At 37.0% G+C, this 16,051-nt stretch overlaps 2 protein-coding genes across 2 annotated transcripts; one reads left to right on the top strand and one right to left on the bottom strand.

Annotated features, from left to right (window-relative positions):
• The first annotated feature begins 9,739 nt into the window (after positions 1–9,739).
• On the top strand, positions 9,740–13,451 carry LOC109240603 (SUMO-conjugating enzyme SCE1-like). The gene is made up of 5 exons (XM_019407271.1): positions 9,740–10,058; positions 10,194–10,277; positions 12,482–12,634; positions 12,729–12,842; positions 13,204–13,451. The coding sequence occupies exons 1-5, from the start codon at positions 9,990–9,992 to the stop codon at positions 13,264–13,266; spliced, it is 483 nt and encodes a 160-aa protein (XP_019262816.1). The 5' UTR covers positions 9,740–9,989; the 3' UTR covers positions 13,267–13,451.
• An 89-nt stretch (positions 13,452–13,540) lies between these two features.
• On the bottom strand, positions 13,541–15,971 carry LOC109240602 (scopoletin glucosyltransferase-like). Its single transcript, XM_019407270.1, has one exon. It carries the CDS (start codon positions 15,346–15,348, stop codon positions 13,870–13,872), a length of 1,479 nt encoding a protein of 492 aa, XP_019262815.1. The 5' UTR covers positions 15,349–15,971; the 3' UTR covers positions 13,541–13,869.
• Between the last annotated feature and the right edge of the window lie 80 nt (positions 15,972–16,051).

Below are 16,051 nucleotides of genomic sequence, written 5' to 3'. Positions count from 1 at the left end.
TGTTGATAAAATTGGTAGTTTAGTTTTAACTTCGATTTAGTATTTTGGCTTAAGGAAAATTCATTAATTGTTAGTTTAGATCCTGAGTTTTGAAATCACTCAAATGTCTCTCTTTTCTGTTTATCAGTATTGGTTGGATTTCTAACCTCTTTTGGTTGGGCCTTAGGTTCATTTGATTTGTTCATTTGGACCTGAACCTTTGGGTCATTGACCCATGATCCATTTAAGGTTCAGGGGTAATACCTGGGTCATGGGGGGGTAATTTGGGTAGTGTAGGTAAGGGAATCTTTTAATAACAGATTTAGAAGCTTCTAGGAAGCTAGGTGGGGAGGGTTCAAATTGAATTTCAGACTTGTAGTAGGCTAACTTGGTTAACAAGTCAGTAATTTGAGGGATCAAGTAGCAAAAATAAAATTAGAAAAGGGTTAGAGTTGAAAAAAGGGAAATCTGATAGTTGCCCTAGTCCCTTGCCTATAAAGGCACCCTAAACTTTCCTTGCAAGGCAGACCTAAGAGATTAGAGATAAGAATTTCAGGAAAAAATACCAAAAATTGCAGTCTACTGTTGCATTGAATTCCAGTGACTTTTCTGTTCCTTTTCAAACATCTGAAAGCAATAGTTCTTCATTGTTAAATTTGAAAGATGATTTGAATTTGGTTTTCAAGTTTGGTTTCAATTCGAATTTGGGTTTAAACATTGAATTCGAGTCTATTGAGAAATTTTGGGTTGAAGTCTCTTTGTCCTGGTTTATGGTACATTTGGGCTGTGCTGGTGCTGGCTTCTACTGCTTATAGCTGACCTCTCATTTTTGTCATTTTTATTGCTTCCCAGGTATTCCTCTATTCATGAGCAACAAGTGAATGCTAACTATGTGATTCAATGGAAATTTGATAGAATAAGAGTTACATTTGCTTAGTTTTCTGATTCTGCTACTGCTTTCAATGCTTTAAAGTAGATTCCTAGTTATAAATGTCAATCAGGATTCTCCTTTCATTATTGGTGTATTATGAATTCATATGCGAAAATGGGATATTCTGAATCTCTGTGTATGAGTATATCTGGGCCTGTAATGATTAATAAACTATGGACTTTGGCATATTCAGTTTTATTTTTGGTTTAAAGGCGTGATCATGGATTTTTGCCTAGTTCCTGCTGAATATCAGTGATGATTTAACTTTGTTTTGATTAGGTGCTAAGTGTTGGTTTGTGTATATAGTGATTTACACAGATCTTGTTTTGATAAGCATGTGCCCTCATGTTTCAGATTTTAGACCCATGTTCATTCACTAGGTAGTTGATTTTATAGTTAGGAGTAACATCATAACTTTCCCTATAGTTATGGTGTTTAATCCTAAGAGCAATTTGGCATTCGATTTATAATTAGGAAGGTTTTGTTTCGATACCTGATCTGAGGTTCGATATTATTTTGTCGTGCTCAAATGGTTAGTTTGGTTCTAAGGTTAGAGCCAAATGTCATATAACTTGAGTATTCGTATTTCAAAAGGTTTTTTTTTTAAAATCTGGGGCTTGTTTAATTTCTGGATATCTCTAGGCTCTCATTAGTCCATCATGTTTGAGTTTCCTTTTTCTTCGAAAGCTGAATCAGTTAGATCATGCCAATTTTAGTCTTAATTATCGTCTTAATTTTGAAGCATTGTAGTCTTAATTTTCAATTTTGAAGCAGTAGGAGAATCAACTTTAGTCTTAATTTTCTGGAACATTTTGAAGCATTGTTGTTGTAATTGTTTATGTGTGTTGAGTCATAAAATTGGGCTGTAGCGTGTGGCCCAATAGCTCTAAAGGTGTAGTGCTGTATTGTGGCATTTGTTCTTTTGGGCTTCAAGTGAGTCCATTTTCCTCTTTTGTGTGCATATGGACGCCTGAGCTTATGATTTGGGCCGTTCTGTGGGTCTTGGACCACAAGTCCGCTTGGGTTGAAATTGCCGGCCTTATTTGTTGGGCCAGTGCGATTGGCTTTTAGGAATTATTAGTTGGGGCAGCCATGTCATGTTGTTGGGCTCACGCTTGGGCCCAAACTGGGCAGCCTCTGTTCATTAAACCATCAGTTCGTTTGGGAGCTGGATTGAACCCATTAGCTTTAAAAATCAACCTTCTTTTGTAAGCCTTTTAGAGAAATCTTTAATCACAATTGGCGTTTTAATTAATTAGACCCTTTATTAGTGGAGGTGAGCCATTTTAAGTAGCGAAAATAGTTTATGTCCCTCGTATTAATTTCATAACCTAGATATTAAAAATGATTAATATTCGTAGAAAAGACTTTAGGGTCGTTTAAAACACCATTGTGATTGTGTATACGTTCGCGTAACATAATCACGATTTTAAAAAACAAAACCAGAGTATGCATTCGCGCAACTTTGGCCAAAATTTCTTAATAATAATAAAGCGTCATTAATTGTGGACACGTTCGCGTGACATGATTTTGACGCGCCAAACAAATGGGTATACGTACGCGTAACCCGTTTCAAGATAATTTTGTAATTAAAAGTGGAAAATGCACATAGGTTCTAAAATCAGTAATTAAATAATTTAATAAGCCAAGTATGATCAAAGCGACCGTGCTAGTACCACGGAACTCGGGAGTGCCTAACACCTTCTCCCGGGTTAACAGAATTCCTTACTCGAATTTTTGGTTCGCGGACTGTAATACAGAGTCATTCTTTTTCTCGATTCGGGATTCAAACCGGTGACTTGGGACACCATAAATCTCCCAAGTGGTGACTCTGAATCACTTAATGAATAATAATCCCGTTTCGATTGTCACTTAAATTGGAAAAAATTCCCTTATACTCTTCCGGGGGGTGGAAAAGGGAGGTGTGACAGTAGTAACCTGTTACATCTTAATTGAGTTATACCAGCCCGTGTAGTTATCATGTTTAGCTTAATATCGCATGTCCACGTGTCTTAAATGCTTATTTGAAATCTGTGCAACATGCTTAATTTAATTCCTTTTTTTCCTTGATCTGTATCAGTCCTAAAATGTTGAGTTCTTGCTGTTAATTGTTGTTTCCATTAGTTTCGAGCCGTGTGTTTACTTTTGGGACTACGAGGCGGTACCTCGGGAGATCCCCATGCACATTTACTTTTGGGACTATGAGGCGGTACCTCGGGAGATCCCCTTGCATATTTACTTTTAGGACTACGAGACAGTATCTCGGAGATCCCCTGTTGAGCATTTACTTTTAGGACTACGAGATGGTATCTCGGGAGCGCCCCTGTTGTTTACCTCTATGTGTTGTGTTATTATTTTCTCTAGAATTCCCCTTGTTAGATTCTCAGTCTTTTAACGTTATTATATCTTCTATCTTACTCATTGTATACCAGTAGGGCCCTGACCTGACCTCGTCACTACTCTACTGAAGTTAGGCTGGCACTTACTGGGTACAGTTGTGGTGTACTCATGCTACTCTTCTGAACATGTTTTATGTGCAGATTCATGTACCTTCTACCAGCCCCGCTATTAGTTGCGTACTTGCTGCTGCTCCGGAGACTTCAAGGTACATCTGCCCGCAACCTCAGAGTCCCCCTCTATCCCTTTTATGTTGTTCCTCATTTATTTCTTCTAGTTAGTGATGTATAGAAACATTTAGACAAATTTCTACAGCTTGTGACTTGTGATTATCAGGTTTTGGGAATATTATTTATTCTCGAGTGCTGGTTTATTTGTACATGCCGAGCGGCAGTTTATCAGTATATAGTTATCCGTTGAAGTTTAGTGTTAAATTCTACTTTTATTTTCGTTATTCCACAATTGTTAGGCTTACTTAGTTTTAGAGACTAGGTGCCGTCACGACATCTTATGAAGGAGATTTGGGTCGTGACAATACACAGAAATAGTTGCATGAAATTCCAGAAAAAGAAACTTTTAAAGTTGAAATTTTTTAAAGAGGGATAATATGTGGGATCCCAGCTAATGGAGCAAATGAAAATTGAAAAACATATAAAGATGAGAATGCTATTCCATCGTCATTCATTGCTAAAATCAAGTCATGAGGTGGAATATCTAAGCGTATTAGTTGAAGTATGACGGCAAACTGGAGGTTCATTCTAAATTAAAATATAAGGTCTAATTTAAGAATTTTATGAACATGGTAGACCAAACCCGAATGGCTTGGCTTGGGAGTAGATTAAGCACGAGTCAGGCCGAGGTTATTAGACTATAATTGGGACTTACGGCGAGGTACATGTGTCAAGGAATTATCAGTATGTGTAGGGTAATACGAATTGTTGTGAAGAATCTGAATCCTCTCATCACCCTTCTTCTTTGGCTTCTCTTGTCCATTCTTCTCGCATCTCATCCCCTTCTTTATTACTGTTTCATTGCTTAGATTTCCTATTTTAGTGGGTTAAATACAATTTATCTTCATTGTTGTTGAATATTTTGAGTACTATTCACGGCATAAAATGAGAACTACCGAAATACTACTTCCGAGGACATAGTCTAATGGACAATAGATTGGAATGAAAATCAGGAAAGACATTTATCTCGTTGCAGAGACAAACATTGTATAATTTCTTTCCGTCTCCACATACCTTAGTGTGCAGATTCATCGATATCTCTATCGATAGAAAGTAACGAATAGTCAAGCTACTTAAGCTAAGGTACTAGGAGTATATTTTTCTATCATGATCTTTCAATCAAAATTTAATTCCTTCAAAATTTTGTAAATATGAGCGTATCATCGTAGCTCCTAGTCATGAATCATAGCAAAGGGAACACCCTAATTTGTGTTAAAAGCGTAACTTAGGGCTGTAATGTGGGCTGGGCCAGGTCCTAAATGGGCTTTGTGGGTCGGCCCTAAGTGGGCCTGGGCTTCGTGGGCCGGTCCTAAGTGGTCCTGGATCTATGTGGGCTTTTTGTAGGAACCAACCCGGGACCGGAACTACGAACTAATGGTCCCGGGCTAAGTGGGCCTGTCCCGGGCCTATGTGGGCCCACGGATACATTCTATTTTTTTTTTTTAAAATTATCTAAGGCAATTCCTTGTAAATTATATTTATAGAATTGTGACCTCAATTTTTTAATTCAAATTTGAACGCAAAAAATATTGTAAAGAGATATTCAAAGCAATGCGTTATAATTTTATAATAGCATTAACAAACACATGGCAATATCTTTCTTAGTCTTCCTCCCCCCATGGAATGAGCACAACAAGGTGCTAATACCACCATTGAGAAGAAAAAGAAATTAATCAAGATGTGCCAAAATACAAGTTACATATTAATTTACATGGTATCTCTTACAAATTTCATAAATCCTTCAAGGTTCAAAGGAATTTTTGTTGGTGGTGGCGGAAAAGAAGCTTGTTCATCACTGCTTCCGGGCGAAGCAACATCCTCCGCAAGTTCAGCTAGCCTTTCTTCGTAAGCTTCGTCTACCTCTGATTGTGATTCAGCAAGTCCAAAATTTCTTCGTTCCGAACAGATCCAATCTCAAAAAAGTACTAATTTTTCCAAGCTCCCCCTCATAGACTCTCTATAATCACCGAGTTGAAGTCTTGCTTGACTGAAAGTGCTCTCCGATGCCACTGTTGAAGCTTGAATAGTTAAAATGTCTCGGGCCATTCTTGAAAGAATCGGAAAGTGTTTTTCTTTGTCCTTCCACCATTCCAAAATATTAAAGGAGCCGCCGGGATTCACCTCCTCAATTCCTTGTGACAAATACACTTCAAGCTCATTTAGTTGTGAAAAATCACTACTACTAGAACCTTGAGAACCCCTGAATCCGGCCCAAGCAGTAAGTGTTCTTACTCCCGCAGTTTTTTTTAGATGATTGAGAACTAGAAGAAGAATGAGTTGGAACATTTGGTCTAGTGCTAGAAATAAACTGCCCTGTGTGACGTGAATTAATTATTCTATGAGCAATAATGTGCTTTTGCATTATTCAATCCTCATCAATCCAATGATTGGTAACAGTACAATAATCACAGTCATTACCATTTCTACCAATATTAATAGTAATAGCAACACGAAATTTATATGAGTAAATAAATAGCGCAAATATTGTTCATATTTATGTTTATATTTATAAATATCGCTCTTTACGGTTGGCGAGGCCATCCTTTATAAGTATGATTAAAAAAATTTCTAATATAATGCACAAAGTGAGGGTTAGAAGGAAAACTATAGGGTAAGCACATAACAGTAACCATTTTTGCCAATTTTTCCCGATCTTTTCTTGGAACATAATATAAAATACCACCGGTAACAGTGTTAATTCCCGGTTGAGATTGATTTGACCCGATACTAAGGTCAGCCTGATTAGGTACACTTGTCCCCTCGTCCAAAGCTTTCATACGAAGATTTTTAACTTTATCTTGAGGGTGTAGCAATATGTGTCTCCTCAAACCTCCTGTCCCCCCCGACCTCCAACATAATTAAAAGCTAACTCTTTGCCACAAGTTTTACACTTAACCCTAATTTTTCTCTTAGTTGAGTAAAAAATGGCCAAACAAGAGATGTTTCGCTCCGTTTAGAAGGTTGTCTAAAAAAAGTAGGGGTAGTAACAGGAGGGTCAGACGGGGCATCATTTGGATTATTGTTAGTTGGGTTACCTTCAACAACATGACAAGTGGGTGTATCGTCATCCGGTTGCGTTTCATCAAAATCTATTTCTTCATCATCATTTTCATCAATAGTTGGATTACCATAAAGAGCATTCATATATTCATGGTTTAATTGTTCACTAGCTCCAACATTATACAAATATTGACTCACAGTAAATTGTAATAAAGTATTATCACTATCAAGAATAGCAACAGGTGTAGGATGGGTATGGGGTTTGGGTAGGGGAGCCCGGGGAATTGGAGGAGGAATAAATTGGCCACTAGATTCACCACTCTTGAATTTTCCCTTATTTTTACTAAACATCTTTTTTAACGAAAAATCCATCTTAATTAATCAAACAATACAAAGTAAATAAAACAAACAAAACATAATATTAAAACTTAAGAGTTGGAACGAACGATGCTCTTTTGCTTTTTATTTTTTGTTTTTGTTTTCCTTTTCATTTTCCTGAGCCGAGGGTCGATTGGAAACAGCCTCTCTGCCCTTTCGGGTAGGGGTAAGGCCTGTGTACGTATTACCCTCCCCAGACCCCACCTTGTGGGACTATACTGGGTAGTTGTTGTTGTTGTTGTTGTTAAGAGTTGGAACAAGTTTACCGAATTGACGAACAACTTGTTGAAAATTAATTATCGTTGAAGACTTGAAGACTTCAATTCACCAACTTCACAATTTTTCACAAATTGCAACAATAAAGTAAGCAATTATAGAAGAAAATTAGAGAGAGATTGCTTGAGATTGATGATTTGGTGAGAAAAATGAAAGAGTAAGGGGGTATTAATAGTTAAAATAGGGAAAAGTATAATTATAAAAAGTTTGGGGTTAAAACAAAGTTGAGGGGGTTAAATGGCTATTTTGTAAATAGCCAATGGCTATTTTGGCAGCCCAAACGACTACTTTTTAAATGCCCTAATGAGCACATTTTTTTTAAATTTAGAGCTGTTGGGCCCGTTTAGGACCAGTTGAATCGGCTCACTTCCCAGCCGGTCCCAGTCCTAAACGGTCACGATCTCGCGGGCCTAATGCACAAGACCGGCCCACTACCCAGCCCACCTCCCCACGGTCCCGGTCCTATCCGGTAGGACCGTTTAGGCCCACAGCTCATATGGGCTTGCGGTCCTGGGCCGGGCCCGGTCCTAATCGGCACACATGCCACCCTTAGCGTAACTTATTTGGCTTTGAAATGAAACTGTGTCCATACATATATTCATATAAAGTTATAAACGATACCAATCGATTGAGGTTAGTCGAATTAGCCAAAAAATAGTGTGGTTTCAGATATTGTCGCTAAATTGATATCAGACGACAATGTTCAAAAGATATATTTTTAGATTCAAACTTGTACTAAGGACCATGACACCTAAAAAAAAAAAAAAAATACTTGACACTAATATACTGAAGAGTTAATAGTTTAACATCTCCAAAACTATCATTGTATTGCGAATTTTGTACCTAAATAACTGGGTATTTGTAAAAGATAAAATTACATAATAATGCACTCCATAAGTTGACCTTGCACTATTTTAGCCCAGTTACAAGTTTGTAAGTGTGTAGCCAAATATCAATAAGATCTTTTCTTTTCTCATTCCCTCTAATTATAACAATCTCATTTATTCCTACCTACCCCTATTGTAGCTCTCTCCTTATGTTTCACCCATAAATATTTAATTTAATTAATAAAAAAGAATCATATGCAAACAGAAATCAGTTCCCCATTTTTAGTGTAACCATTGATCGAGACACTCAGTCAACACTCATTCGTGCCTTCTTCTATAACCAATACTTCTTCAATTTTTTTTTTGATTTTGTATATCTTCAGGTTTATACATACCTATCACAACTACAAAACGCAAAAACAGACGCGAGAAACTTAAAATCTCATCTCCTTTAATGCTAATCTTGATAAATTTCGATTATGATTTTGTGAGAAATTTGGAGTGGGTATTGTTTGAACTTATAGAAATAGTCTAAGTAGGTTGTATACAAAGTTTGAAGTTATTTGCTGGAGATTTGGACTAGTTTTATATAAGAATTGCAAGTGAAAATCGTACAAAAATTTCGTCAGAGATGCTTATACACTTTTGTACAATGTTATACACTTTTATACAAAGAGGTACATTATGTATATAGTTGTATAAAAGTGTATAAAGATGTATAATCACAGAGTGAAAATATTCTTGATACACTATGTATATAGCTGTATAAGAAGAATGAGAAGAAGAAAATGCGAGAAACACCAAATACTTGTAAATAATGTATCAACCTTGTATATAATAGTGTATAAGTGGTGTTTATACACTATTATACACTATTTACATAATATTATACATTATTATACAAATGAATCCTATCAATGGAGCTTCACGTGTTCTTCTTCTTCCTTGGACATCCTCTGAAATTTTACTCAAATATAGCATAAATCTACTCCAAATCACTTGAAATTTAAGTTTTGAACTCATCTTAATGATTCCAATCAATTGGGACAACACCCATTCCAAACAACTAACAAATCGGAAAACTCAATTTCTGAAATCGAATCTTCGAACCACCTGTAATGGTGACTTTTATTTTTCAAATCCTTAGTTAACCATTGAAATCTGAAAAAGAATTGAAGGAGAATAACTATAGTAGAGAAATCCTGTGGTGCAAAGGTTGACACGGGAAGAAGAAGAAGAACGAAGAAAAAAGGGAAACGAAGGAAAAAGGGGTGGGCTAACTGGTGAAAAGTAATTTTCAAGTTCTTCCGTAAGGATGGATTCGGGCTTAAGGATCGATGGACTTACCAGCCTTGATCATTACAAAGGGCGTTTATGTACAATCTGGGCTACACTAGGTAAGAGCTTCAAACGTGGGCTATTTTCTGATAGTTTGTTGGGCCAAGTGACAAGGGATGTAGTTCTCCCTTACTAAAACTCCTATGAACTCATATTAAAATACTCCCTTGGGAATATTTTAAGACTTATTTTTAAGACTTTTCATATTACACGTGCCTCTCAACAAGTTATTCTACATATTTATAGTCCATATGAATTAACGTCTAATTTAGGTATGAAACTCACAAAGTGACGATTATTAACCTATTGACTCTACACTGAAATATTAGTTCCATTGATCTTGTTGCATTAAACAAAATGTCCCGATCATTTCCCCCTTTGCATATATACTCCTTTTTCACTCTTTTAGCCATCATAACCAAAAGGTGAAATTGATACTACTATTTGAAGTAGTGGAATAAGCAACTCATTTATTAAATCCAACTCGGATTACATTACATTATGTAAATCACTTCGAAATTGCAGACAGAGTTACCTAGAAAAACCCTTTCATTTTCCCTTTTCCTCCTGCGCAGTTCTTCTTGATTTCATCATTCAGAGAGACAGAGAGAGGAAAAAGGGAGGCAAACAAACATGTCAGGCGGAATCGCGCGTGGTCGACTTGCTGAGGAACGCAAGGCATGGCGTAAGAATCACCCACATGTACGTCCTTTTCTACTCTTTATTTATACCCTCTTCCTTTCAATTTTTTTTTATTACTATGTCTATTCATACACAGTAATGGGTTTTAATTTGATGAGTATGTTAACTTTATGGGTCGCTTCTTTTCTTTTTTAGGGTTTTGTGGCTAAGCCGGAAACAGGTCCAGATGGGTCTGTCAATTTGATGGTGTGGCATTGTTCTATCCCTGGCAAAACCGGGGTATGTGAAGTTTCTTCCTTTCTTCACAAATTTCTCCTTTTTTTTTGTAATTTTTCTGGAGATGTTTTAGTAGTATTAAAAATGGAAAGCTAGAATATTCTGATGATTTGTTTCTTGGAAAATCTCCATTCCTTGTCCATAAAAATCTCGGTGTTTGCATGAAACCACATCAATTTATCACGGTTAAGTGATACACATTGGCGGAGCCACATACACACTGTTTAGATAGGTAAAAACTACTGATTTGTTATGTATATATTGAATCCCTTGGCTTCTTCGTGTATTTATTTTTTTAAATTTTGACTCCCTTTAGTGATAATTTTGGCTCCGCTACTCGTGATACATTGAGAATTGAAATGTGGAATACATATTAGTTAATTGTGATTGGTTTGGTCCAAACACTGGGTGGTGGATAAGTTTTCTTCGGGTGGAGACGGAGTGTTTGTTGTGCCTAGCCTTTCTCTTGCATTTAAGAAATAGGTTTCCACACCTTGCATCAAAAATGTGATCTACAGGTCATCAACAGGACTACCATTGTGCCAAAGATCATCCTCTCCTCGTCCATGTTTAGGATTTTTTAGACTGGAATGTGTCTAGTTTCTAAAGAAGCCTTTTTTTTGTTGCTTGCTTGCTTTGGTATCTAAAAGTTAGTGGTTTTGCACTATAGTTAATCCTTTTTTTGTGCGTTGATGAGGATGTTAATTGATTCCACATTAATATGAAGAAAAGATAGCGGAGTTTAATCAGTACTTAAACACATCAGTTTGAATATATTTCACAGCCATTGTGGGAAGTGTTCAATTATATTGGTTGTGATTTACTTAGTTTTCTTTTGATTTACTTCACTGAATAGACCATTAAAGCAAGGAATTAAATAGAAGTGAAGAGAATTTGGTAATGGGGGTGGGAGCTGGGAACTAGGAAGTAGATTTGAGAGATCTACGTTACGTTTAGTTGGATGAGAATAGTTGTATTATACACTTTCTTTTCATGATTATGGATTAAGCTTAATTTCATCCACAAATGGAAAGTATTCTCTCCAATCAATTGATAATCAATAAAATTACAGTTCCTTTTATAAGATTTAAAAAATACAAGGTTTCAGCTTGATCATAACAACTACTTGGAGCAACTTGCATATGCCTTTTATGTATCCTAATCCATAATCCAGGACAATATCTTTTTTCCTATGGTTGAAGATGTTAGATTCTCCATAGGAAAAAAAGGGAACAAATATTGCATTGGAAAAGAAATAATCTTTGGGTAGGGGGTTGAATTATAAAGTGCCATGCATTAAAAAAACAATATCAACCTGAACGGACTCTTCAGGAATCTATGAATGAGTGAAAAATTAGACTTCATGATGTTTGAAATGAAGAAAATCTTGATCCCTTAGGTGAAATATTATGTAGTCTAGTATTGCATTTAGAAATCAGGCAACAAACAGGTCTGTCTTGAATTATCTAAAATCTATAAGAAAGACCCTTTGATGGTGTTCGCAAAATGCATCTTACTGAATTATTCATAAAGGTTGTAGTTAGTGATTTTATGAATGGCACTGCCAGCTGTAGACCTGAAATCAATTTACAGTTACTTTATGGGAGTCACTTAAGTCCTTGGAATAGCATTTGCATTTTGGTATTGAGAGGGCAGGCGAAGTGGTTCTTATGTTGTGCTAAACAATGTGAGAAAGTTACTCATACAGCCTGGTAAAGTAAGTCTGTGCATTTTTCCTGGATTATAGTATAAAACGTAAGAAGAACATGAACTTTGCAAGAATGCAGAAGACCATTTTCCCGAATACCAATAGGGTTTAAACTTTAATAGCTTTAATATAAATTAATTGCATAAGAGTGAGAGGATGTTGCGTTGAAATGCTTGCTTTTAGTTAGCGCCGCCATTTGTATTTTCTTTCCTTGACCACAAAGAGAAAGTGCTTGGTCTTAGTTCTGTTAGTGACTTGCAGTTAACAATCATGCGACAATCTTTTGCGCATGGCATATGCAAATATCTCTCTCTCTCTCTCTCTCTGTCATCTTGAGTTTCAGGAAGATGCTAGTTCTAGAAGCTTTTGGGAAGTTTATCTTATTAAAAAAAATTGGGAAGTTTATGGTTTTAGTCATAGTTAGGTCATTTAGGTTTTACCACCGAACACAATTTACAAGCCTGAGCAATAATGACATGCAATGTTGTAACTGGCACAGACTGACTGGGAGGGCGGCTTCTATCCAATAACAATGCACTTCAGTGAAGACTACCCTAGCAAACCACCCAAGTGCAAGTTCCCTCAAGGTTTCTTTCATCCTAATATCTATCCATCAGGAACAGTATGCCTGTCTATCCTCAATGAGGACAGTGTAAGTTCTTGTCATTGCTGTTGTGTTACTTTGTCAGTCTTGTTTGATATAACAGCTTCCATTTGATTCTTGCGTTGGCTATAACCTTCTTTAGGGGTGGAGGCCTGCCATTACAGTTAAACAAATTTTGGTGGGTATCCAAGATTTGCTTGACCAGCCAAATCCTAATGATCCAGCACAAACTGATGGTTATCAGCTATACATGCAGGTAGTCTACTCAAGCTTGACAACCTTTTTTTAAGAAAAAAATTTAATTAAGTTGACATTTTGATTATCGAAACCTTTTACCATGATAGCTTTCAATTCTGAATTATGTACATAGATGCCTAGATAACAATTAATTTTTACAGTGTTTGAAATCAATAGAAAAATGTTTGAGATACTGTTGGATTGTAGAAGGGATTCCAAATGACAATTAATTGCTTCCAAATTATATTGAAATTATTAAGAAGAAAATTAACTTTCGGTTTCCATTCAGAGAATGTGGTGCATTTGAAATGCGATATTGGAGTGAACCATATAAATCCCTGTTTAGCTTGCCATTACGATATGTGAGCTTGCTTTTGCAGGATACTGCTGAGTACAAGAGACGAGTGAGGCATCAAGCCAAGCAGTATCCAGCTCTTATCTGACATTAGTTGTATTGAACTATATAATTATGTGATGTAGTCCTTATGGACATAGTGGTTATGTGGCTAAAATGGTGCTTTTCTTCTTTATGATTCAACAATGAATATAGACAGTATGCAACATGCATGCTATCTGTTATTTTGACTGCATGGTTGGTGTATTATTTCTGGTTTTACTTGCAATTCCTTAGACAAAGGCTTTGTTTTTCTGTGCTGACGATCCGTTAGTTGCTGATTGTGTGAAAGCAAAAAGCAATCTACTGGTCGCTATTTGTTTATAGAAGAAGGGTCAAAGGCCAAAGGATGATAAACTTCTCTCTCAGGTAACTGACTTTTCTTCATGTCTTATCACATACCCTGCTGTCACAAAAATGGAAAAAATAGTGATCTTGGAAGGTTAGATGCAGCTCACTTTTGTTAATAGCTATATTTGAGACATGGGGAAGTATTGCGTAACACTTGAGATTTTGTCATCTATAAAATATTGCTTGAAACGTAACATGCTATTCTGTTTTCCTTTTATTCTGTCTTGTGATACAAGCTGAGGTCAGCATCCTTGATGCATATTTTGGGAAAATTTAGGAGGTCAGGACATTAAATTTTGGATTACTTTCCCAATGTGCCAAAAGCATGACACTTGAGCTCCTGTATTACTGCTGTTAGATGATTATAAGATGAGCCACCTTCTTCTACAGCCCTCTTAACCATTGCTTCGATGTCTTTTCCTCTACTTCTGATCTTTTCACTTTCCATGGAGGTGCTCATTAACATTTTCATGCTCTCCTCTATCTTCTCCTTCTTGACAATTTTATCCTTGATGTCAAAGGAAATGTGCCAGACCTCTGCCCCAACCCCAATCCCACATCCAAGAAGCTCTACCAGCTTCTCATTGTAGAATTGCTCTGCGAACAAGGGCCATGTAAGCATTGGCACTCCGGCTGTGAGAGATTCCAAGGTGGAATTCCAGCCACAGTGAGTCATGAACGCTCCAGTCGCTGGATGGTTCAAAATCTTCAGCTGTGGCACCCAACCTCTGGCAATCAAACCTTTGTTGTTTGTAAGCATCTTTTGTTCAAAGCCAATTGGCAGCCAGCTTTCTTGCTCATTTTCCTGGGTTTTGTCTCCCTTTCTCACCACCCAAAGAAATGACAAATCCGAGGCCTCAAGAGCCAAGGCAATTTCAGTGAGCTGAGCATCAGAAAACCTTCCCATACTTCCAAAACAAATGTACACAACAGAGTTTTGTTTTTGAGAATCAAGCCAACTTAGGCTGCTGTGTCGCTCTTGAACTGCAGTGTTTCTTGATTTGCTAATTGCCTCTTCTCTCTTTGAAAAATGAAACAAAGGTCCAATAAGCCATGGTTTTTTACCTTTGATTTTCTGATAAAGCTCAGCATAACTAGGCTCTAGATCATAGATAGTGTCATAAATCATGGCATAGCTCCGAGGTTCTGATTCTTTAATTCTCTTCATCAAATCCCAGTATGGTCCTTCAGGTTTGGTTTTCACATCGTCTGGTAGTTGAGATCTTTTCATTTCAATCTTATCAGGCAAACCCGGAACCAAGAAACTTTCCGAATCTGAACTTACCTTCTCATGAGGGGTATACAGCTTCAAACAATGTTCCACACACTGGAACATAACGTTTGTCGGGTAAAACATTAGTCTAGGTATCTTCAGTTGCTCAGCTACATCCACAGTCCATGGAAAGAACAAGTCTGAAATGATGCTATGGGGACGAAGCTCAAAGATAAGATCTTCCATGGGTTTTTGCAGCAAAGCAACACCCATAAATACACCTGTAGCCATTTCTGTGGTTGTGGCTGCACTGAAGTTCTCAATCCCTTCGGGAATGCCAACTTCAGCTGATGGGAATTCGAGTTTGTGAACGTATATTTGGTGGCCAGAATCGATGGCATGATCGGTGGAGGACTGGAAAAGGAGGGCGTTATAGGGGGTGGTGATAATACTAACTTTTATACCATGGCTAGCAAAGAGTCTGGCTGTATCAACTAAGGGGATCATATGACTTGGTGTCAAGTATGGAATGAAAACTACATGGAGTTTACCATTTTCTTGCGTCATGACTGACTAGTAGTCACTGGTTAGAGGGCTTTGAAAATGGAGGAATGGTATACCTACACTCATATAGCTTATTGGGCTTAAAAAATGTTGATTAAGTTTCATTGAAGTCACCGCCGAGTTGTTGTTGATCGTTTGACTGGAGAATATGTGGTAACAAGAAGACTTTGGCCTGCTTTAACTAAGAGAGAATCCAAAGGGAAAGCTATATACTCAAAAGTGCCCATTTTTAGACGGTTTTGACTTGTATGGACACCCTTCAATCACATAGGAGTACTATTTACTCGCTTTCTAACCTTAAAAAAGAATATTAAAACTCCATTTGGCCTATTGTACGGTCACTGGACTGCAATAATCGCCAGCAGCAGCAATAGGGGATTCTGCCGCCCGAAGTACTGTCTTGTTTGCATATCGGATCCTCCAAAAATTATGTGTATTTTTGGAAGATCCAACACAAGTGTGGCGATATTTTTGAAGGATTCGAGTAACATAGCCGACAACAAACATCCTAGTTTCATTGGCAGTAGCACTAATATTGCAGGTGGCTATAGGTTTGGCCAAGCTTCTGATTCATATTTTGAGAAGTGCTTTTCAAAAAAAGTAATTTTGACGAGAAACAGTTTGTGTTTGACTACTTAGTTTGAAAAGTACTTTTGAATAGTAATAAGTGTTTGGTCAAGCTTTTAAAAAGTGCTTTTAAGTGTAT

Source organism: Nicotiana attenuata, unplaced genomic scaffold, assembly GCF_001879085.1.
Source record: "Nicotiana attenuata strain UT unplaced genomic scaffold, NIATTr2, whole genome shotgun sequence".
NCBI lineage: Eukaryota > Viridiplantae > Streptophyta > Magnoliopsida > Solanales > Solanaceae > Nicotiana > Nicotiana attenuata.
This window is presented reverse-complemented; position numbering and strand designations above follow the sequence as displayed.

What these genes read in the sequence shown, in the direction of transcription:
- LOC109240602 (XM_019407270.1), bottom strand. Translation starts at nt 15,348, where the DNA reads ATGACGCAAGAAAATGGTAAACTCCATGTAGTTTTCATTCCATACTTG.
- LOC109240603 (XM_019407271.1), top strand. Translation starts at nt 9,990, where the DNA reads ATGTCAGGCGGAATCGCGCGTGGTCGACTTGCTGAGGAACGCAAGGCA. An exon ending in GGCGTAAGAATCACCCACAT is followed by an intron (nt 10,059 to 10,193) that starts GTACGTCCTTTT and finishes TTTCTTTTTTAG; the next exon opens with GGTTTTGTGGCTAAGCCGGA. An exon ending in GTTATCAGCTATACATGCAG is followed by an intron (nt 12,843 to 13,203) that starts GTAGTCTACTCA and finishes TTGCTTTTGCAG; the next exon opens with GATACTGCTGAGTACAAGAG.